Source organism: Molossus molossus, unplaced genomic scaffold, assembly GCF_014108415.1.
Source record: "Molossus molossus isolate mMolMol1 unplaced genomic scaffold, mMolMol1.p scaffold_m16_p_6, whole genome shotgun sequence".
NCBI lineage: Eukaryota > Metazoa > Chordata > Mammalia > Chiroptera > Molossidae > Molossus > Molossus molossus.
In genome coordinates, this window is record NW_023425399.1 from 56,457,323 (window position 1) to 56,482,213 (window position 24,891).

The following is a 24,891-nucleotide window of genomic DNA, read 5'->3' on the forward strand; positions in this document are numbered from 1 at the left end:
CAGAAATGTGGGAATAGAGGTATCATATCTTGACATAATAAAGGCTACATATGAATGAACTACAGCCAACATCATACTCAATGGGCAGAAACTAAAAGCATTTCCCTTAATAACAAGACAGGGATGCCCACTTTCGCCACTCTTATTTAACATAGTGCTGGAGGTCTTAGCCACAGCTAAGAGATGATATTATACATATAAGACCCTAAAGACTTCATCAAAAATCTACTAGATTTAATCAATTAATTTGACAAAGTAGAATGATACAAAATTAACGTCAAGAAATCGATGGACTTTTTATACAACAAAGATGAACTCACAGAAAGAGAAACTGAAAAACAATCTCATTTACTATCACGGCAAAAAATATTAATATACCTAGAAATAAATTTAACCAGAGAAGTAAAGGACGTATTTGCAGAAAACTACAGGATATCGAAAAAAGAAATAAAGGAAGATGTAAAAACGTGGAAGCACATACCTTGTTCATGGATTAGAAGAATTAACATCATTAAAATGTCCATACTACCCAAAGTGATCTATAGATTCAATGCAATCCCCATGAAAATACCAACGACATATTTCACTGAACTGGAAGAAGTACTTCAAAAGTTCATATGCAACCAAAAAAGAACCCGAATAGCCACAGAAATCTTGAAAAAGAAGGACAAAGTAGGTGGGATCACAATACCAGATATCAGGTTATACTACAAAGCGGTTGTAATCAAAACAGCCTGGTACTGGCACAAGAACAGGCATATAGACCAGTGGAACAGAACAGATAACCCAGAAATGGACCCAAGGCACTATGCTCCATTAATATTTGACAAAGGTGGCAAGAGCATACAGTGGAGTAAAGAAAGCCTCTTTAATAAATGGTGTTGGCAAAATTGGACAGCTACATGCAAAAAAATGAAACTAGACCATTAACTTACACCATACACTAAAATAAACTCAAAATGAATAAAAGACTTAAATGTGACCTGTGAATCCATTAAAAATTCTAGAAGAAAATGTAGGCAACAAAATTTCGTACATCAACCGCAGCAGAATTTTCACTGATGCATCACATATGGCAACAGAAACAAAGAAAAAAATGAACACATGGGACTACATCAAACTAAAAGGCTTCTGCACAACACAAGAAACAACCATCAAAATGGATAGGCAACCCACTGTATGGGAGAACATCATTGCCAATGATGTATCAGATAAGGGGTTAATTTCTAAAATATGTGGAGTACTCATACAACTCAACTAAAGGAAGACAAAGAACCCAATTCAAAAATGGGCAGAGGAGCTGAATTGACACCTCTCCAAACAGGACATAGAAATGGCCAAGAGTCATATGAAGACATGCGCAACATCATATCAATAATTCTAAATGTAAATGGATTAAATGGTCCAACCAAAGGACAGAGTAGCAAATTGGATAAGAAAGCGTGACTCATATACATGTTGTTTACAAGAGACCCACCTCACAACAAAGACGTACATAAGTTGAAAGTGAAGGGATGGGAAAAAATCTTTCAAACAAATAGAAGTGAAAAAGCAGCTGGGGTAGCAATACTCATATCCAATAAAATGGATTGTAACTAGAGACAAAGCAGGTCACTACATAATATTGAAAGGATCTACCCAACAGAAACATATATGCACCCAACATAGAAGCAACAAAATATATTTAAAAACTTTTGGAGGACTTCCAAGGAGAAAGCAACAGCAATAAAATCATAGCAGGGCACTTCAACACCCTGCTGACATCACTGGATAGATCCTCTAGTCAAAAAATTAGCAAGAATACAAAGACTCTAAATAATGCACTGGATCAAATGGATTTAATAGAAATCTACAGAGAAATACACCCCACAACTGTAGAATTCACATTCTTCTCAAGTGCACATGGGACATTGTCAAAGATAGACCACATTTTAGAACACAAAACAAGTCTCTACAAGTTCAAGAAGACTGAAATTATATCAAGTATCTTCTCAGATCACAATGGTATGAAACTAGAAATCAATTACAACAAAAACATGGGAAAACATTTAAACACGTGGAGGGTAAATAAAATGTCATTAAACAATGAATGGGTTACCAAGGTAGTCAAGAAATAAATTAAAAACGTCCTGGAAACCAATGAAAATGAACACACAACAACACAAAATTTATGGGATACAGTGAAAGTAGTCGCCAGAGGGAAGTTCATAGCACTATAGGCCTACATCAGAAATAAGAAAAAAATTTAATTGACTATCTAACTTCACAACTTAAAGAAGTAGAAAGCAAATAAAAAGAAAACCCCAGAGCAAGTAGAAGGAAAGAAATAGTAAAGATCAGTGCAGAAATAAATGACATAGAGAGTAAAAATAATTCAAAAGATCAATTAAATAAAGAGTGTATTCTTTGAAAAGATAAACAAGATTGATGGACACTTAGCTAGACTCACGAAGAAACATAGAGAGAGGATCCAAATAAAACCAGAAATGAAATAGGAAAAGTAACAACTGACACCACAGAAATACAAAGGATCATTAACAACTACTATGAACAATTATACACCAACAAATTGGACAATCTAGGTGAAATGGACAAATGTCTACAAACACACAGTCTCCCTAAACTGAACTGGAAAGAGGTAGAAAACTTGAAGAAACCAAGAACATGTAAGGAAATTGAATATGTAATCAGGAATCTCCCAGCAAACAAAAGCCCGGGCTCAGATGGCTTCACGGGGGTGTTTTACTGAACAGAGAAGAAAAGCACCATTTCTCTCAAACTATTCCAAAAAATTCAAGAAGAAGGAAGACTTCCAAACTTACTTTATGAGGCCAGCATAATTCTAATTACAAAACCAGATAAAGACACTGCAAAGAAAGAAAACTACTGTCCAGTATCCCAGATCATCATATATCCCCAAATCCTTAACAGTATATAACAAATCGAATCCAGGAATACATCAAAAAAATTATTCACCTTGACCAAGTGAATTCATCCCCGGGGTGCAAGGCTGGTATAGTATTCGCAAATTAATAAATGTGATATGCCACATAAACAAAATGAATGATATCCATCTGATTATATTAATAAGTACTGAAAACTCATTCAACAAAATTCAGCATCCTTTTTTTATAAAAACGCCTAGCAGTGTGGAGCTAGAGGGATCATATCTCGACATAATAAAGGCCATATATGAAAAACCTACAGCCAACATTAGACCCAATGGGCAAAAATTAAATGCATTTCCCTTAAGAACAGGAACAAGACAGGGATGCCCCCTTTTGCCACTTTATTTAACATAGTACTGGAAATCTCATCCACAGCAATTAGAAATGTAGAAAACATAAAAGGGATCCAAATTGGAAAGGAGGAAATGAAACTGTCATTATTTACAGATGACATGATATTGTACATAGAAAGTTCTAAAGACTCCATCAAAAATGTACTAGATTTACTTACCAAATTTGGCAAGGTAGCAGGATACAACGTTGACATCAAGAAATAGATGGCATTCTTGTACACCAATAATGAACTCACAGAAAGAGATACTAAAAAAATCCTCATTTTTCATTTACGATTGTAGCAAAAAATTTAAGATAACTAGGAATAAACTTAACCAAAAAGTAAAGGACCTATTTGCAGATAACTATAGGACATTGATAAAGTAATAGAGGAAGATATAAAAAAAAAAGGGGGAAGCATATACCTGGTTTATAGATTGGAAGAATTAACATCATCAAAATGTCTATGTTACCCAAATCAATCTATAGATTCATTGCAATTCCCATAAAATACTACCAACATATTTCAGATAACTAGAACAAATACTTCAAAAGTTCATATGGGACCAAAAAAAACCCTGAATAGCCACAACAATCTTGAATAAGAAGAATAAAGTAGGAAGGATCATAATAGCAGATATACAAAGCCACTGTAATCAAAACAGCCTGGTCCAGGCAGAAGAACATGCATATAAATCAATTGAACAGAACAGAGTATCCGGAAATAGACCTAAGATCTTATGCTCAATTAATATTTGACAAAGGTGGCAAGAGCATACAATGGAATAAAGACAGCCTCTTTGATAAATGGTGCTGGGAAAATTGGATAGATACATGCAAGAGAAATGAAACTAGACCATAACTTACTCCATACCCCAACATAAACTCAAAATGGATAAAAGACTTAAATGTGACTCATGAATTCATAAAAATCCTAGAAGAATATGTAGTCAATAAAATTTCAGACATCACATGCAGCAGAGTTTTTCTGGTACAACACCTAAGGCAAGAGAAACAAAGGAAAAAATACATGAGACTACATCAAACTAAAAAGCTTTTGCATAGCCAAATAAACAACCATCAAAATGGAAAGGCAACCCACTATATGGGAGAGCATAATTGCCAATGATACATCAAATAAGGGGTTAATTTTCAAAATCTATAGAGTACTTGTGCAACTCAACAAAAGACAAAGAACCCAGTTAAAAACTGGGCAGAGGACCTAAGTAGACACCTCTCCAAACAGGACGTACTAATGGCCAAGAGACATTTGATAAAATGCTGAATATGATTAATCATCAGAGAGATGCAAATTAAAACAATGAGGTATCACCTCACACCTGCCAGAATGGCAGCCCTCAACAAATCATCAAAGAACAAGTGCTGGGTAGGGTGTGGAGAAAAGGAAACTCTAGTACTCTGCAGGTGGGAATGCAGATTGGTGCAGCCACTATGGCAAACAGTTGTTTTCTCAAAAAATTAAAAATTGAACTGCCATTTGACCCAGTGGTTCCACTTGTTGGAATATATTGTAAGAAGCCAGAAGCCTTAAAAACCAATCAGAAGGAATATATGTACCCCTGTGTTCATAGCTGCACTATTTACAATGGCTAAGATCTGGAAACAGCCCAAGTGTCCATCAATAGATGAGTGGATAAAAAAGCTGTGGTACATATACACAATGGAATTATATGCATGCATGCGTAACCAATGGATATAGACAACAATGCTTGCGGGGTCGGGATGGGGGAGGTCACATAGTGAGGAGAGTGTCTTGTGGGTAAAAGGGGAACCATTTGTAACAATAATAAATTAATTAATTAAAAAATTAAAAAGATACAAACTTGTTTACTTTTAAAAGAAAACACCACCCATTTCTGGGAGTTCATTTTGTATTCATCTGCTTTTTCGAATTCATTCATTAAGTCTAGTAGTTTTTTATTGGTGGAGTGTTTAGGATTTTCCATGTACAATATGATGTTATCTACGAATAACGACAGTTTCACTTCTTCCAATTTAAATGCCTTTTATTTTTTCTTGTCTCACTGCTAAGACTTCCAATACAATATTGAATAAGAATGGAGTAAGTGCATTTCCGTGTTTTGTTTCTTTTCTTAAGCAAAATGCTTTTAATTTATGCCCATTGAGTTGGCTGTAGGTTTGTAATATATGGGCTTTATTATGTTGAGGTATGATCCCTCTGTTTCACTTTACTGAGAATTTTTATCAGAAATCAGTGCTGGATTTTGTCAAATGCCTTTTTAGCATGTATTGAAGGATCGTATGATTTTTATCTCTCACTTTTTTTACGTGGTGTATCACATTTATTATGCGTGTCTTGCATCCCTGTGTTAAATCCCATTTGGTCTTGGTTAATACATATTTTGATATATTGTTGGATCTAATTTTCTGATTTTGTTGAGGATCTTGGCGTCTGTGTTCATCAGGGATATTGGCCTGTAGTTTCTTTCTTTTTTTTTTTGGTAGTATCTTCAACTGGTTTTGGGGTTAGGATTATGCTGGCCTCATAAAAAGAACTTGTAAGTGGTTCTTCTTCTGGAATATTTTTTGAATACTTTTAGGAGAATGGGTGTTAGTTCTTCTTTGAATGTTTGGTAAAACTGTGAAGCCATCCAGACCAGAGTTTTGTTTGCTGGAAGTTTATTGATTACTGCTTTAATTTTGTTAGTTTTTATTGGACTGTTCAGATTTTCTGACTCTTCTTGTTTGAGACATGGAAGACTACATAATTCTAGGAATTTGTCCATTTTGCCTAGGTTGTCCAATTTATATTTTGTTAAAAATTTTTTATATTTTTGTGGTATCAGTTGTTACTTCACCTCTTTTGTTTCTGATTTTATTTGGGTTCTTTCTTTGTTTCCTTGTTAGTCTGGCTAAAGGTTGATCCATCTTGTTTATCTTTTCAAAGAACCAGCTCTTGGTCTCATTAAACTTTTGTATTATTTTTTTACTCTCTATGTCATTTAGTTTTATTCTGATCTTTATTATTTCTTTTCTTCTTCTTGGTTTTGTTTTTATTCCCTTTCTAAGTCTTGAAGTTGTAAGGTCAGTAGTTTATTAGAAATTTTTCTTTTTTGGATGTAGGCCTGTAATTGTTTGAACTTCCTTCTCAGGACTCCTTTTGCTGTGTCCCGTAGATTTTGTGTTGTGTCTTCATTTTCATTTTTACTAGTTTCCAGGAAATTTATAATTTCTTCCTTGATCTCAATGGTAACACATTCACTGTTTAATAACATGCTATTTAGTCTCCATGTATTTGAATGTTTTTCAGTGTTTTTATTTGTTTGTAATTGATTCTTAGTTTCATGTCATTGTGATCCAAGAGGATGCTTAATGTGGTTTCAGTATTGTTGAATTTGTACAGACTTAGTTTGTGTCCAAAAATGTGGTATGTCTTTTATAATGTCCCTTGTGCACTTGAAAAGAATGTTTTGGGGTGTATATTCTGCAATTTTGGAGTGCAATGCTCTGTAAACACTGATTAAATACATGTGATCTAGTGCATTGTTTAGGTTCTATTTTTAATTTTTTGTCTAGAGTATCTATCATGTGATGTCAGTGGGTATTAAAGTCCCCTACTATGTAGATTGTCAATCTTTTTCTTAATGTTGTCTAGAAGTTTTTAATATTTTTAGGTGTTCATATATTGGGTGCCTTTATGTTTACCAGGGTCATATCCTCTTGTTGCATTGATTCCTTTAATATCATGTAGTGGCCTTCTTTGTCTCTTATTGTGGTGTTCATTTTGACATCTATTTTATCTGATATGAGTTTTGCTACCCCAGCTCTTTTTATATTTTCATTTGTATGGAAAAAATTTTTCCATTTCTTTACTTTCATCCTGTGTGAGTCTTTTATTCTGAGGTGGGTCTCTCGCAGACAGCATATATATGGGTCATGTTTCCTTATCCTTTCTGCTACCCTGTGTCTTTTGATTGGAGCATTAAGCCCTTTACAGTTAAGGTTATTATTGGTGGGTACTTATTAATTGACATTTTTATTCATTATGCCTATGTTTCTCTCTATATATTTCTTATTATTACAGCAGTCCCTTTGACATTTCTTTCAATGCTGGTTTGGTGGTAATAAATTCCTTTAGCTGCTTTTGATCTGGATAGCTCTTTATTTCACCTTCTATTTTGAGTGATAGCCTTGATGGATAGAGTAGTCTTGGTTTCAGATCCTTGGTTTTCTTTGCCTTGAATACTTCATGCCATTCCCTCTGACCTGTAATGTTTTTCTTGAGAAATCACCTGACAGCTTTATTGGAGCTCCTTTGTTGGTAACCTGTTGGTTTCTCTTGTCGCCTTTAAGATTCTCTCTTTGTCTGTACTTTTTGGCATTTTAATTATGATGTGTCTTGATGCGGGCCTATTTGGGTTCTTCTTGCTTGGGATTCTCTGTGCTTCCTGAAGATGTATGCCTTTTTTCTTCACCAAATTTGGGAAGTTTTCTTCCACTATTTTTCAAACAGGGTTTTTAACCCTTGATCACCTTGACCTTCTTCTTCTGGTACCCCTATGATGTGGATGTTGTTATGTTTCATGTTATCCCTCATCTCTCTTCACCTGTCCTCCTGTTTTTAAATTTTTAAAAAAATTTTGGTTCTGATTGAGTGTTTTTTTTTCTACCCTGTGTTATAATTTGAAGATCTTATCCTCAGCTTTCTGTAACCTGCTGATTATTCATTCCAGTGTATTCTTTGTTTCTGCTATATTATTGTTGACTTCTGTTGTATTTTATTTTATTATTCATTTTATTTTATTTTATCTTATCTTATTTAATTTTTTGTTTTGATATCTTTTCTCCTGCGGTTGAACATCCTTATAATCATTTCTCTGGACTCTATATCTGATAGCTTGCTTATCCCCATTTTATTTATCCCTTCTTCTGGAGAATTCTCTTCATTTGGGGTTTGTTTCTTTGTTTTGCCATTTTGGGTTTGTTTGTATGTATTACCTACAACTCTCAGTCTGTGTACAGTGATCTTATGTCATAGGTGACACAGTAGTGTAGTGTCCTTGATCACCAGACCTGGAAGCTCTAATAATGTCCCTTGTGTGCTTTGTGTGGGCCCTTCTTCTGTCATGGAATCTTGATTGCTATTGGCTCATCCATGCATGATCTCAACCCTCTGGCTGCCTGACAGTGATGCTCAACTGCAAATACAGCAAGCAGTCCTCTGTGCAGTTGCTTATCACATGAAGTGCAATTCATCTCATCAAGGTTTGGAGTCTACCAAGATGTCCTTCACAATATCAGTGATCCAGTTTGTGGCTTCCTCTGCTGGATGTGTATGAACTGGACCAAGCTGAGCACCCAAGATCTGGTTTTACTCTCCTATGAGGCCTGCAGGCTGGCTGTTAGTCTCTGTCACTTAATGAGCCCCAGGTTATAGCCCTCTGCTAGATGTAAACTCCACCTGGAAGTTGGGGCAATTGCTTCCTTCTGTGCCAAAGCTGCTTCAATGGGAAAACTTTGCTGGAGAAAGATGGATTCTGCAGCATCGGGTAATGCCTCAACACAAGGGCCCTGATTGTGGCCTTTGCAGCTCTGTCCCTAGAGCCATAATTTCAAAAGACCATAGGACAGGCAAAGATTCAAAGTGCCCAGAGATTTGTCTCTTGCTGCAGGCTGGCTGTTAGACTCAGTCACTTAATGAGCCTCGGGTTGTAGCCCACCCCTAGACATAAACTCCAGCCAATGGGTGGGGTGAGAGTAATTCCAACAGGTGGGACAATTGCTTCTACCCAGGCTAAAACTGCTTTGATGAAAAACTCTGCCTGTGAAAGATGGCTTCTACAGTTTGGGGAAATGATTCAGCATAGGGCTTCCAGGGATTGCCTTCCCAGCTCGCTCCACAGAGCCCTGAATCCCAGACTCTCCTCATATAGTTCTAGTCCACTCAGCCTCATCTGCCACAGCCCACATGAGTGACTGTAGATGAATTTAGTGTGCTGTCCCTTCAAGAGGGTGCCAGTGTTTCCAGCTGTCTTTCCCTGTCAAACAGAACATCTAGTGCTTTTCACAGCCAGATGTTATGTGAGCACCTTTCCCGTACTGCCACTCTGGGCTGGGGCACCCAGTGTGAGATTTAGACCCTAGACTTCTCACGGGAACCCCCTGCAACTTAGATATCGCTCTGGAACTTTAGCTGTTGTCGGTGGGAGTCCAGCCAGCCCTCTCACACCTCTGTACTTCCTACCAGACTTGATGTGGGCTCCTCTTTACGTCCTTGGTTATAAGAGTTCTCTCCAGCTGGTCTTCAGTTGGTTATTTTGGCTGGTTTTTCTTTATTTTAGTTGTAATTTCAGTTTGGCCTTGGGAGAAGGTCAGTTTAGCTTCCGTTCAACTACCACCATTTTTTTTTTTCCTCTGCCTTTGAATTTTTGATTCCTAGAATGCAGAAATGAACAAGACTCATTCAGTTAAGCAGTAAGATAAAAACTGATGTCTACTGAATAAGGTTCTTATTTTATAACTAGTTACTTAGTTTTATTAAAATTCTATTCTCTTGTATTCTTTATGTATGTTTGCAAATGATAGTAATCAGTGGTTGATTGAACACTTATATATGAAATTATAATTAAGAATTATATCTTTCTTGAGGGAAAAAGAGATGATTTGCATTGTATGTTAATCTATGATTAGTATTGTTATCTAGTGACAGTTTGCTTTTAGTCCAAGAAGCTGTTACTCAGTTCACATTGTGATAAATACTGTAATCATATTCCCTAAACACTTTCAGGAGTTCTGGTCTTGCCAACCCTAATGTAGAAAACAATGACAGAGGACAAATCTGGAGATGCAGAGATATTCACTCTATTTCCAGAATAAAAGGCATAGGAGACAGATGCTTAGGAGACAGACTTCTTTCTATAAGGGCACCTAAAAGGAACAAGGCCAAAGGAGTCCTTTTCAGAATGTGCCAAAAGCCTCCATGGGCATCCATTCTTCAGTAGGCCATGTGGCATCTATTAAGTCCTGTAGTTTCATAGCATGTCCATTGTGCTTCCAAGGATGAGCTGATTCCAGCATGGTGTTTCTGAAGCCAACATAATAGGATTGAGCAACTGACTTCGTATAAAGAAAACTATTGCTAAATCACATATTGAACCTCTAACCTCATCTAAGTTACTTCTGATCACAAGGAGGACCAAGTGAAAAAGAAAATATAGTACAGAGCAAGGCTCATGACCATTGCTGAAAAGAAAAAAGAAAAATGTTTATTTTATATAGGAAATTTATTAGTAAGCTGAAAATTATAGATCAACTTATGAGAAACCATGAAAAAGTTGAAGTGCATATCCTAATGATGATACATAAGAATTGTTTTCAAAAGTAATCCTGACACAGGTGAACAAAATGTAGAGGATTTTGAAAAATGGTATTTGGCTATTTTATTGTACTTGGGTATAATATTTTAATGATTAGACCAAGGGAAAGGCCCTCATCTGGCAAATATAAAGCCATGACTTCTGGGTTACTTGACACATGCCTACTTATCAGGAGAGAATGAACAGACATGTACTTTGGTATGTAGTCTAACTAGTTGGACCTTATTTGACTACCATTCAGATAAATTTACAATTACAATTTACATGAATTATAGATTGTTATTAAGATTTAAAAAAATATTTTTTCTCTATTGATTTTAGAGAGAGAGGAAGGGAGAGGAGAGAGAGATAGAAACATTGATGAGAGAGAACATCGATTGGCTGCCTCCTGCATGCCCCCCACTGGAGATTTGGCCCACAACTTGGGCATGTGCCTTGACCAGGAATCAAATTGTCAACCTTGTGGTGCATGGGTCCATGCTCAACCACTGAGCCACACTGACCAGATTTTTATAAAAGAAATCTATGCTGATTAAACATAGGGTAAAAAGAAACAGTCTTAAAACAAGCCATACCATATTCTTTTATCAAACCACAGGCACATCAGAGTGGTTTATTACAGAAGCTTCTTCAGGAAGATTCAACCTATGATTATGACCTCATCGTCATTGGTGGCGGTTCTGGTGGCCTTGCATGTGCTCAGGTATGAAACTTGAAGATAATTTTATTGATGATTGTCATAGAATTTCTTCTATTTAAAAAAAAAGGCCAATTTTGATGTTAAAGTCTAAGCTTTTATTGTAATAGCTGGTTTAATAAAGAGAGAAGAATATGTTATGACACAAACCCAGCCTTTTTATTTAGGGAACAGAAAAATTGAGGAGTGTCAGAAAAATGACAAAATCTTTATATGTCGCCTTTTTCCCTAGGAAGCTGCCATTTTGGGAAAGAAAGTAATGGTGCTAGATTTTGTGGTCCCATCACCTCAGGGTACATCCTGGGGTAAGCTGTTTGTTATTTTTTTTTTTTTTGTCGTTCTCAGCTCTTTAAATATATTTTTGGCTTTGTTTAATGTCATTTAACCTTCACAATAATCTCAGGAGGTATAACTAGCCTGTTTCATAGGTGAGGAAACTGGGTCTCAGTGAGGTGAAGTAACTGGCCTAAGACCATTGCATAGTTAACAAATATTGATTTGGAAAGATAACATAAAAATAATTAGGGAAGATTTTCCAAAAAAAATTCCATGACCTTGTATTCCAACACTTGTCATAATAATTTTTGCACACTTGCATTAATATTTTCACTTAGTTGTGGTTGTAGTGTAGACCGTGTCATGCTCACTTATGTTTGATGTAACAGTTTTTTGTGTTTCTGCATTGATTTCATAACTGACTTTCATGGCTGCATGATGGTCAAGTAAATAGTGTGTGTGCTCATTCCAAGTCAGTTAAATAAAATGTACAGTGAGCTTCCAGGCCTGTGACTTGGCTGTAGATGAAAGTGTTCACCTTTCCACATTCTTTTACTGTAAAATAGAACACATAGATTTTGTGCTGGATATTTTTTGTTTATGCTTCAAATACAATTTTTTTTTTTTATCTTCATCTGAGGACATGTTTCCATTTTTTTGTTCAGATAGAGTGGGAGAAAGAGAGAAGAAGAGAGGGAGAGAGAGAAACATTGACATAAAAGGGACACATCGAGTGGCTGCCTCCCGCACGACCCAACCAGGGCCAGGGACAAACTGCAACTGAGGTATATGCCCTTAGTGGGAACCGAACCCGGATCTCTCTAGACCGCAGGTCGATGCTCTAACCACTGAGCTAAATCAGCCAGGGATCAAATACATTCCTCATTGTCTCTATCCTGCTCTGTGTCCCAGAAGGCTGATAAATTGCTATCCTTGCCCTCTGGCTTCTGGTTGAAGTTATTCAGTTGGGGTAATGGGAGAAGAACAGAAGGAGGGAAGGGAATGGACTTGGGACTTTTCATTTTCTTGGCTCCTTCCCTGCTGGTTGCTGCAAGCTGGCTTCATCTCCTTTGGAAGGCCACAGCCCCTCTTTGGTCTGTGGCACCTACTCAGTATGCTTACCTCTGCACATGGGGTTTGTGATGAGCCCACTGTTGGTAGTTGTTATTGTTGTTTTATCCCTCCGTGCTTTTCTTGCCTATACCCTAGTAATATGTCTCTATAAACCTTAGTTACCTAGCTTGAGGTTGTCATCAGTTTCCTGTCAGAACCCTGACAAAATATGAAAATTATTTTTAAAAATTTGAACTTACTCAAAAAATTATAGCCAAGAGTTTCAGTGGACCTATTATTGACTCAGAAGATTTGGAGTTACATAGGGTAAAGGCTGAAAGTTGGGGTTCTGGCCATTGATATAGTATGTAAATAATCTAATACATTTCTGATCCCTTTGTAGGACAGACTCAAATGAAAGTTTTGGACACTGTTTCAAGAAAACTGTTCAGATACACATCCCTTTTATTCTCATCCTTGGGCCTCCTTCACAGACCTGTGGTTAAAATGTTTGGGTTAATCATTTGCATGTTATTGTGGCCTATGATGTTGACCCTACAACCATTTGAATTTGTCATTTTCACATTTTAATAACACTGACTGTGCATGTGTGTAAAACCACACACACATACACACACAAAACAATAAAACTATTTTTTTTCCTCAGGTCTTGGTGGTACTTGTGTAAATGTAGGTTGTGTTCCTAAGAAGCTGATGCATCAGGCTGCTCTTTTGGGACAGGCATTAAGTGACTCAAGGAAATTTGGCTGGGAGTATAATCAACAAGGTGGGTAATAGTATATAAAAATAAAGATTGGGAGAAAAGAAGAAAGAATAAGTTCTTTAGAAAAAGACTTGCTACTTATATTTGTTTTTATAGCTGAGTTTAAAATTTGTTTAGTAAACACTCATTAGGAGCTTTCTGTTTGTCAGGAACAGGGACAGAGGTCTCAGAAATGGTCAAGTAAACCTGGTGGTCCTCTCATGGGCCTTATTGCATAGGAGGGAATTGTTGCAGGTATAGCCATTAAAAAACCCTTAGAAGAATGTGAGAGAATAATCCCTATTTCCAGTTTTCTTTCAAGTATAAAGAAAATAGAATAGCAAGGGTCATTATTTAGATTCCCCCCCCCCATTATTGTGATAATATTTTGTTTTATCAGTAGTTATATATATTAGTTAATGAAAGATAACAAATTCATCCAATAAGCATTTACTGGTTAGGCTTTGAGGATATAGATATGAAGAAAATATAACTCAAGCAGCACATAGTCTATTTGAAAAGAGAAGTCATTCAGCGCACTGTATTTTATGGTGCTGTTTTGAGCATCAGCTTGAGGTGCACTTAATGTAGCCTTGATGGTTGGAGGTAGGGTAAAGTGATCCTTGAGCTGCACCTTGAAGCTCACAGGGAAGTAGAACGTTTAAGACAGGAAGCAGCTTGACCCAAACTATGGAGATATGAGAACACATATGTATGGGGGGTAAGTGATGGTCTGGAATAAAGAATGTAGGAGGGATGTTGGGAGAAATGAGATTAGAGAGGTAAGCAGGTTATGAAGGCTCTGAATGCCATTTGGAGTAGTTAAATTTTACCCCCCAAACAGCAAGAACTGTTGAAGAGTTTCAACAGGAGTATAAATCTTAGTTTGGATTCTGGATCCCTCTGGTGGCACCAAGGAATTTAGAAAGCAGGAGGTAGGTAGGGGAAGGGTCAAGTCCAAAGACAAGTGAAGTGGGGAACTGTTGAATAACCCAGAGGAGAAATAATGAGGCCTAGACAAAGACCATGAAGTTGACTAGAGAGAATATGAGATGGATTTAGAGGATTTAAGGCATGAAATTGACAGGTTAGATGTGGAATGGTGATTTGTATCATGAAAATGACATACGGAGTTTTTTTTTTTGGTTGTTTTTTGTTTTTAATTACAGCAGCTTGTCTCTTGCCCTAGAGATTTTGATCCAGTAAATCTGTACATGTACATAGAGTTTCATAGATGCTTCTGATACTTACAGGTGATTCTTCAAGGCCATCCAGGTCATTGGTAAGGTAGAGGGTGAGGGAGAGAAAGGCATCCAGGAAAGGAGGGTCTGGATGAAAATGTAATGCATTCATTGAGATAGAAAAACAGGCAGGTTTGCAGCATAATGAATTACAACCGGACATATACCCTATTGACAAATTTCCCCAGGCAGTCAACTCAGTGGAGAGCTTTTGGGCAAACTATAGTACCAACTGTTTGTAGATAAAATGAGATCTCTCCACTTGGCAGTTTAATTTCTGGGTAGTCTTCACTTTCAAGAATCCTTCTACCAGAATCTTTTATTTTTTATGGATACCACTTAAGGTTTCTTCAGAACATACTGGTGGAATAGATATTTAGGGATGGTTTGTACTCGAGAATTTTGGGAAAGTAATGGTTTTAGAGTCACAGCATTGTAGGTGATAGTTAAAGTCTTAGGAATTGCTGAGAGATAGACTGGGGAGAATATATGGATGGAAAATAATAGAAGACAGAGACCGAATCTTAAGATATGTTAATGCCTAAGGTAAGTAAGTGAGGAAGAGGAAGAAAAAACAGGAGAGTTGTACCATGGAAAACAGGAAGGATTAGATTTTTAAAACAAGATTTAGGGCTTAGGGAGTTTTCAAAGAGAACTAATTTGAGTGAAATGCTGCAAAAAGACTAAATGGAATAGGATTTGAAGTATGCACATTTTGAATTGGTAGTTGGGTAAGCTCAGAAATATCTTTTTAAAATTAAAAATGTTCATATTCTGTTTCTATAATAATCATGTCCAAGAGGGGAGAAAGCATGGAATGCTTCTTTGATGGGGAAAAGGGTCATGAAGAATGGACCTCTTTCTGTGATAGAGAGGACAGCAAGGCAAGGGTATGTGTGTATGATACCAGAGAGCAGTCTTCTCCTAATTGTTGAAAATATAGGAATTTTTAAATAGATTGGAAAAATTTTAATAGATAAAAAAAATATTGTATTTCCAGTCAAGATGGTGGCTAGGTAAATATGGTACTCGCATCCTACCACAACCACATCAAAATTACGACTAAACTACAGAACAACCATCATTCAGAACATAGGGCTTTCTGGAGTTCCAGACATTCTTCTTTAAGGGCCTGCACACAGACTTCCTCGGACTGTCACTCTGAGTTCCAGTGCTGGGGCACCAGAGACATATAGGAAGGAACTGAGTAGTCTGGCATTGGAGTGAGAGCTTGGAGGGGCAGGTTTCTCCCATAAAGAAGTGCTAGTAGAGGACATTGTGGCTTTTTTTAGGCCGGCACCTCACAGAGCCAACAACGGGGCACCATATCTGAGTCTCCATCAATCTGGCTAACACTGTTCACTCCACCCTAGTGACTCCCTGAGACCCTTCCCCACCCAGTTGGCAGGCCCAACCCAAGACATTTCCAGTGGGTTTTTCATATATACAGCCTGTCTTGGCTCATGCTTTGGATGTTTCTAAGATCAAACAAGTAGCATCTGGCCTCTGTGTGCCACATACCTCTCACTAAATGGCCCCAGACCTGGCACTAGCAGCAGCTGACCTTAGTTCACAGTTTGGCCTTTCCTGGGCACCTCAAAGGCCAGCACAGAAAGCAGTTATCTGCAGATCGCCTTGTAGCTCATGCCAGGCGGCCTCAGGCAAGGCACAGATTGTGGCTGACCTTGGCTTGCATCTCCTGGGAGGTCTCATGGCCAGTGTACCTGGTGGACAGCTTCAGACCATGTCAAAGCACCACCCAACCTTTTCTACAAGTTACACACTCAGGCATAGACTCAGCAGGCACCAGAGTCCTGTTAAAGTAAGTCCTACTCTGTGGGTTTGGCCCTGACACAGCTGATCCTCCACAGTGTTTGCAGCCGGTCCTCATAGCCAATAGTCCTGGGGGTAAATCCCTCCAACTGAGATGCAATAGCAATCAAGACTCAACTATAACAGGAGGATGCACACAGGCCACAAGGGAGGCACACCTGGAATCCCCAGGTTGGGTAAATGGGGGAGGCTGTACCACTGGACCTTATAGGACAACCTATTACATAAGGTCACTTTACCTCATACATAGAAACGAACATAGGGAGGCTGCAAAAATGAGGAGACAAACAAATATGTTCCAAATGAAAGAATAGAAAAAACTCCAGGAAAGGAACTAAACAAAATGGAGACAATCAATCTAATAGATGCAGTGTTCAAAACACTAATTATAAGGATGCTCAATGAACTTAGGGGAAGAGTAGATGAATTTAGTGAGAACTTTAACATAAAGGGATAGAAAACATAAAAGTATAAATAGAAGACATAAAAAAGAACCAGTCAGAAATGAAGAATACACTAAAATGAAGAATACATTACAAGGAATTAATAGTGAAGTAGAAGCAGCAGAGGATCAAACCCGAGATTTGGAAGATAATGAAGGAGAAAACACCCAATCAGAACAGCGAGAGGAACTAAAATTAAAAAAAAAAAAAAAATGAGGATAGTATAAGGAGCCTCTAGAAAAACTTCAAGTATACCAACATTTGCATCATGTGGGTGCCAGAAGGAGAAGACAGTGAGCTAGGAGTTGAAAATAGATGTGAATAAATTATGATAGATAACTTCCCTAACCTGGTGAAGTAAATAGATGTACAAGTCCATGAAGTGCAGAATTCCAAACAAGATGAACCTGAAGAGGCCCACACTAAGACACATCATATTAAAATACCGAAGGTAAAAGACAGAGAATCTTAAAAGCAGCAAGAGAAAAGCAATGATCTACAGTGGAGCTTCCATAAGACGGTAAGCTGATTTCTTAACAGAAGCTCTGCAGGCCAGAAGGGATTGGCAAGAAATACTCTAAGTGAGGAAAAGCAAGGACCTACAATCAAGATTACCTAGCAAAGCTGTCATTTACAATTGAAGAATAGATAAAGAGCTTCCCAGACAAGGAAAAGCTAAAAGAGTTTATCACCACCAAACCAGTATTACAAGAAAGGTTAAAGGGTCTTTTTTTTTTTTTTAATATTTTATTAATTTTTTTGGTTACAGATGTTTTTCCCTTTTCCCCCATTGACACCCTCCTCCCCATCCACCCTGCTCCATCCCCAGCTTTGTTGTCTATGTCCATTGGTTATGCATACATTCATATAAGTTCTGTGGTTTATCTCTTCCCCCCCAACACCCACTCTTCTGGGGTTTATCAGTCTGTATCCTACCTCTATGTCTCTGGGTCAGTTTTATTCATCAGTTTGTTTAATTCATTATATTCCACAAAAATAAATGAGATCATGTGATATTTGTCTTTCTCTGCTTGGCTTGTTTTGCTTAGCATAATACTCTCCAAATCCCTCCATGTCATTTCAAATAATAAGAGATCTTTGTTTTTTAAAGCTTCATAGTATTCCACTGTGTACATGTACCACATTTTTTTTATCCACTCATCTGCTGATGGACACTTGGGTTGTTTTCAGATCTAAGCTATTGTAAATAGTGCTGCTATTAACATAGGGGTCATATATTCTTTCTAATTGGTGTTTTAGGCTTCTTAGGGAATATCCTAGAATTGGGATCATTGGGTCAAATGGCAGCTCAATTTTAAACTTATTGAGGTAATACCATAGTGTTTTCCATAGTAGCTGCACCAGGCTTCATTCCTACCAGCAGTGTACTACAGTCCCCTTTTCTCCACACTCTCTCCAACACTTGTTTGATGATTTGTTGATGGTGGCCATTGGGGTAGGTGTGAAGTGATACCTCATTGTTGTTTTAATTTGCATCTCTCTGATGATTACTAACATTGAGCATTTCTTCATATGTCTCTTGGCCATTTGTATGTCTTGTTTGGAGAAATTTCTATTTAGGTCCCAGTCCTTTTTAAATTGGGTTCCTTGTCTTCCTTTTGTTGAGTTGTATGAGTACTGTCTATATTTTGGATATTAACCCGTTATCTGATGCATCATTGGCAGTTATGCTTTCCCATATGGTGGGTTCCCTTTCCATTTTGATGATTGTTTCTTTTGCTGTGCAGAAGCTTTTGAGTTTGATGTAGTCCCATGTGTTCACTTTTTCCTTTGTTTTTCTTGACTTAGGTGTTGTATCAGTGAAAATTCTGTTGCACATGATGCCTGAAATTTTTTGCCTACATTTTCTTCTAGAATTTTTATGGATTTACAAGTTACATTTAAGTCTCTTATCCCTTTTGAGTTTATTCTTGTGTGTGGTGTAAGTTGGTGGTCTAGCTTTATTTTTTGCAAGTAGCTGTCCAATTTTCTAACACCATTTATTGAAGAGACTGTCTTGACTCCACTGTATGATCTTGTCACCTTTGTTTAATATTAATTGAGCATATTGTCTTGCGTCAGTTTCTGGGTTCTCTGTTATGTTCCATTGATCTATTTACCTGTTCTTGTGCCACTACCAGGCTGTTTTGATTACAGTAGCTTTGTAGTATTACCAGATATTCGGTATTGCAATCCCTTCTACTTTGTTCTTTTTTTTCAAGAGTGCTGTGGCTATTTGGGGTCTTTTTTGGTTCCATATAAACTTTTAGAGTTTTTGTTCTGGCTCTGTGAAATATGTCATTGGTATTTTGATGGGGATTGCATTGAATCTATAGACTTCTTTGAGTAGTATGGACATTTTAATAACGTTAATTCTTTCAATCCATGAACAAGTATGTGCTTCCACTTTTTTATATCTTTCTCTATTTCTTTTTTCAATGACCTCTAGTTTTCTGTGAAGAGGTCCTTTACTTCTTTGCTTAAGTTTATTCCTAGGCATCTTAATTTTTTTGCTGTGATGGTTAATGGGATTGTTTTCTTAGTTTCTCTTTCTGTGAGTTCATCTTTGGTGTATAAGAATGCCATTGATTTCTTGATGTTAATTTTGTATTCTGCTACTTTGCCAAATTCATTTATTAAGCCCAGTAAATTTTTGATGGAGTCTTTGGGGTTTTCTATGTATGGTATCATGTCATTTGCAAATAATGACAGTTTCACTTCGTCCTTTCCCATTTAGATCCCTTTTAATTTTTCTTCATGTCTGATTGCTGTGGCTAAGACTTCCAATAATATGTTAAATAAGAGTGGAAAAAGTGGGCATCCTTATCTTGTTCCTGTTCTTAAGGGAAATGCTTTTAATTTTTGCACATTGAGTATGATTATGGCTGTAGGTCTTTTATATATGTCCTTTATTATGTCAAGATATGATCCCTCTGTTCTCAGATTGCTGAGCATTTTTATTAGAAATGGGTGCTGGATTTTGTCAAATGCTTTTTCAGCATCTATTGATATGATCATATGATTTTTGTCTTTCATTTTGTTTAAGTGGTGTATCACATTTATTGATTTGTGAATATTGTACCAGCAGTCTTGGGATGAATCCCACTTAGTCATGGTGAATAATTTTTTTGATGTATCACTGGATTCAATTTGCTAGTATTTTGTTCAGGATTTTGGCATCTATGTTCATCAGGGATATTGGCCTGTAGTTTTCTTTTTTTGTAGTGTCTTTTTGTGGTTTTGGAATTGGGATTATGCTGGCCTCATAAAATAAGTTTGGAAGTGTTCTGTCTTTTTGAGTTTTTTGGAATAGTTTGAGGAGAACAGGTGTTAGATCTTCTCTGAATGTTCAGTAAAACTTCCCTGTGAAGGCATCTGAGCCTGGGCTTTTGTTTGCTGGGGGTTTCTTAATTACATCTTCAATTTCCTTCATTGTTGTTGGTCTGTTCAAGTTTTCTTTTTCCTGGCTCAGTTTTGAGAGGCTGTGTGTTTCTAGAAATTTGTTCATTTCTCCTAGATTGTCCACCTTGTTGGCATGTAATTGTTTATAGTATGTTTCGATGATCCTTTGGATTTCTATGGTGTCAGTTGTTACTTCTCCTTTTTCACTTTTGATTTCGTTTATTTGGTTTCTCTCTTTTTGTTTCTTGGTGAGTCTGGCTAAAGGTTCATCGATCGTGTTTATATTTTATAAGAACCAGCTGTTTGTTTCATTGATCTTTTAGATTTTTTTTGGTCTCTATGTTGGTCATTTCTGCTCTGACCTTTACTATTTCTTTCCTTCTGCTTGCTCTGGGGTTTTCTTTTAGTTTACTTCCTAGTTCTTTAAGTTCTAGGGTTAGAAAGTCAACTAGGAATTTTTCTTGTTTCTTAATTTAGGCCGCTAGTGCTATGAACTTCCCTCTCAGGACTGCTTTTGCTGTTTCCCATAGATTTTGTGCTGTTGTGTGTTTGTTTTCATTGGTTCTCAGGAAGTTTTTAATTTCATTCTTGATTGTATTACTTGTTGTTTACTAACATGCTATTTAGCCTCCAAGTGTTTGAATGTTTTTGTGTGCTTTTATTGTAATTGAGTTCTAGTTTCATGCCACTGTGATCTGCGAAGATGCTTGATGTTATTTCCATCTTCTTGAACTTGTAGAGACTTGCTTTGTGTCCTAACATGTGGTCTACCTTTGAGAATGTCTCTTCTGCACTTGAGAAGAATGTAAATTCTGTAGCTTATGGGTGAAACGTTCTGTAAATATCAATGAAGTCCAACTGATCTAGTTCGTCTTGTAAGGACTCTATGTCCTTGTTAATTTTTTGTCTAGAAGATCTGTCCATTGTTGTCAGTGGCATGTTAAAGTGACCCACTAAGATTGTATTGCTATTGATGTCTCTCTTGATGTCCTCCAGAAGTTTTTAAATGTAGTTTGGTGCTCCTGTATTTGGTGCATATAAGTTTACCAGGGTTGTATCCTCTTGTTGGATTGATTTTTTAAAATATAATGTAGTGACTTTCTCTTCCTCTTATTATAGCCCTCATTTTGAAGTCTGTCTTGTCAGATCTGAGTATTGCTACACCAGCTTTTTAAATTTCCATTTGCTTGGAATTTTTTTTACATTTTTTCACTTTCATCCTGTGTGAGTCTTTTGTTGTGAGGTGGATGTCTTGTGGACAGCATATGTATGGGTCATGTTTTCTTATCCAATCAGCTACCCTGTGTCTTCGATTGGAGCATTTAAGCCATTTACATTTAAGATTATTATTGATATGGTTATTAGTTGCCATTTTAATTTTATTTCTGTGTTCCTCTCTCTCTCCCTCTCTCGGTTTCTTCTTCTTCCAACAGTCCCATCAGCATTTTTTGCAGTGGTGGTTTGGTGGTGGAAATTTCTCTAGCTTTTTATTATCCGGGAAGCTCTTTATTTCTCCTTCAATTTTGAATGATAGCCTTGTTGGATAGAGTAGTCTTGGATTCAGACCCTTGCCTGGCATTACTTTGTACACTTCATGCCACTCCCTTCTGGCCTGCAGCATTTCTATTGAGAAATTAACTGACAGTCTAGTGGGAGATCCCTTGTAGGTAACTTTCTGTCTCGCTTCCTTCAAGATTTTTTCTTTGTCCTTAATGTTTGCCATTTTTTTAATGGTGTGTCTAGCTGTGGGTCTTCTCGAGTTCACCTTGCTTGGGACTCTCTGTGTTTCCTGGACTTGTGTGACTTTTTCCTTTGCCAGGTTAGGGAAGTTTTTTGTCATTATTTTGTCAAATAGGTTCTCTATTCCTTTCTCTGATTCTTCTCCTTCCGGTACCCCTATAATGTGAATGTTATGTTTTATATTGTCCCACACCTCCCTTAAACTCTCCTCCTTCTTTTTAAACTTTTTTTCCATTTGCTACTCTATTTGGGTGTTTTCCTCTACCTTGTCTTGTAAGTCTCTGATCCGGTCTTCAGTTTCTTCTAATCTACTATGAACCCTTCTAAGGTATTTTTCATAACAGCTATGTCATTCTTTATTTTCTCTTGATTTTATGCATAGCTTCTACCTCTTTATGTGTAGCTTCTACCTCTTTTCTTAAGCTGAAGTAGTTCCCAGTGAGCTCTTCATAATTCTTATTAAGTTGCTTGTAGTTCTCACCAAATTGTTTGAGCACCCTTAAAATCATTGCTTTGAATTCTTTATCTGACAAGTTGGTTTCTTCCATTTTCTATATTTCTTTTCTATTGATTCCTCTTATTCTTTCCTTTGGGTGTTGTTTCTTTGTCTTTCCATTCTATCCATCTGGTAGCTCTAGAATCAGTGAGGGATCTTTGGATGTGTAGGCAGCTCACTGTATATCAAATAAGGCTACTGTGCCTCCCAGACATTTCTGTTGCATGTTGCCTCTTGCCTGTGTGCATCCTGGAGGACTGACTACTGGGGGCTGGTATTGGTGTGTCCTGGTAGGTGCTGCTGCTGAATTGCATGGGCCCCTCTGAAGCTGTGTTCCCCACTGGTCGCTGGTGCCACCTGTAGCTGTATTGCTCAGGCCCTGCTGGAGCAGCACTCCCTGACCTCACCTTAGGCGGCTGGGTCCTATAGGCCTCTCTTGAGGCCCCACTTCCCGCTGATCCCGTGGGGAGCTGGATGGCCCAGTCCCCTCTGGAGACTCAGCTACAAGTGTATCCTGTGGCTGGTGGGTCGCACTGGTATATCTGGAGCCCTGGTTCCACACTGCTCTTGTGGCCTGCCCGGTCCCACAGGTCCCTATGGATCCCAGGCTCCACACCGCTCTTGTGGGCTGCTGGGCTGCACAGGTCCCTCTGGATCCCCTGCTTCGCACTGCTCTTGTGGGCCACTGGGTCACACAGGTCTCTCTAGATCCCCGGCTTCCCTCTGCTCTTGTTGGCAGCTGTGTTGCACAGACCCTGATGCTGGTGACTGGGGAGTGTTGCTGCCCAATGAGGCACAGCTCCTGCTCAGCCTTTGCTGTAGTTTTTGAGGATGCTTCTCTGCTGCTGGTCTGTGCTTCTGTTGCCTGGGGATAGATGTCTGCTCCCCAGCCTCTGCTGCTGGGGGTATATTTCAACTCTGATCAGGCGTCTACTGTGGGGGATGGTGCTGGCCTACCAGCTGTTTGCAGTAACTGCAACCCGCACCTTGACAGCTCCGCTACTGTGCACTGATCTGTGTTCACACAGGGTGTCCACTGGTCTGATGGTGCCAGGTGCACTGGTGGGCTCAGGTCGCTGGGCCCTAACTGCTCCCACTGCCTCCTCCCAGGGAAAACCCGGGATCTTCCAAAATGGTGGGACCTCCTTGCAATGCAGGGAGAAGCTCCCTGAGGAGCTGCTTACCACAGTACTGGCTGCTCCCGTCCACAGCACAGGAACCTTCTGCTCCGTGTTTCTGCACTGCAAGAGTTTGGTCATCCACCTTCACGTCCACTCACTCTCTCTCAAACACTGGCTCACTCTCTCACACACTCATCCTTCCTCCTGTCCTGCCCACCATCATCTTCCTTTAAAGGGTCTTCTTTAAGAAGAAGAAAAAGAAAAAATAAACAATATGAATAATAAAATTACAATAAATATATATTTATCAACAATTACTTTAAATGCAAGTGGATTAAATGCTCCAATCAAAAGACTTATGCAGCCCTGGCCAGTTTGGCTCAGCAGTTAGAGTGTCGGCCTGCGGTCCGGAGAGACCCGGGTTCGGTTCCCGCTGGGGGCACGTGCCTCGGTTGCAGTTTGTCCCCGGCCCTGGTTGGTCGTGTGGGTGGCGGCTACTCGATGTGTCCCTTCACGTCGATGTTTCTCTCTCTCTCTCCCTTCCTCTCTCTCCCTCCCACTCTATCTGTACAAAAAGTGGAAAAATATCCTCGGTTGAGGATAAAAAAAAAAAAAGACTTATGCATGTTGAATGAGTAACAAAACAATATCATTACATATACTGTGTACAAGAGATACACTTCGGATCGAAAGACACACAGATTGAAAGTAAAATGATGTAAAAAGCTATTTCATGATAATGGAAACAAACAAACTAGAAAGCTGGGTTAGCAATACTTATACCAGGAAAAATAGAGTTGAAAACAAAGGTTATATAACAAGAAACATCGAAGGACCCAGCAATTCCACTTCTGCGTATTTATTCAAAGAAACCTAAAACAGTAAATTGAAAAGACATGCACATTCTTATGTTTATTACAGCATTATTTACCATAGCCAAGAAATAGAAGCAACCTAAATGTTCATTAATAGATGAATGAATAAAGAAGTGGTGCATATATACAATCGAATATGACTCAGCACAAAAAAGAATGAAATCTTGCCATCTGCATCAACTAGAGTGGACCTGGAGGGTATGGTGCTGAATGAAATAAGTCAGACAGAGAAAGACAAATGCCATATGATTTCATTTATATGTGGAATCTAAAACACAAAATAAACAAGCAGCCCAGAAACAGACTCAGAGA

General features: G+C 38.0%; 1 protein-coding gene across 6 annotated transcripts in view; it reads left to right on the forward strand.

Moving 5' to 3' along the window:
* Nucleotides 1-24,891, forward strand: part of TXNRD3 (thioredoxin reductase 3) — a 97,267-nt gene that overhangs the window by 22,655 nt on the left and 49,721 nt on the right. For 4 of the 6 annotated variants that reach the window (XM_036245424.1, XM_036245418.1, XM_036245421.1 and 1 more), the window contains exons 4-6: nt 11,238-11,342; nt 11,569-11,641; nt 13,333-13,452. In XM_036245424.1, the coding sequence (XP_036101317.1) occupies nt 11,238-11,342; nt 11,569-11,641; nt 13,333-13,452 (298 nt within the window). The remainder of the gene's footprint in view (nt 1-11,237; nt 11,343-11,568; nt 11,642-13,332; nt 13,453-24,891) is intronic. The other 2 variants (XM_036245419.1, XM_036245420.1) reach the window with 1 other exon arrangement.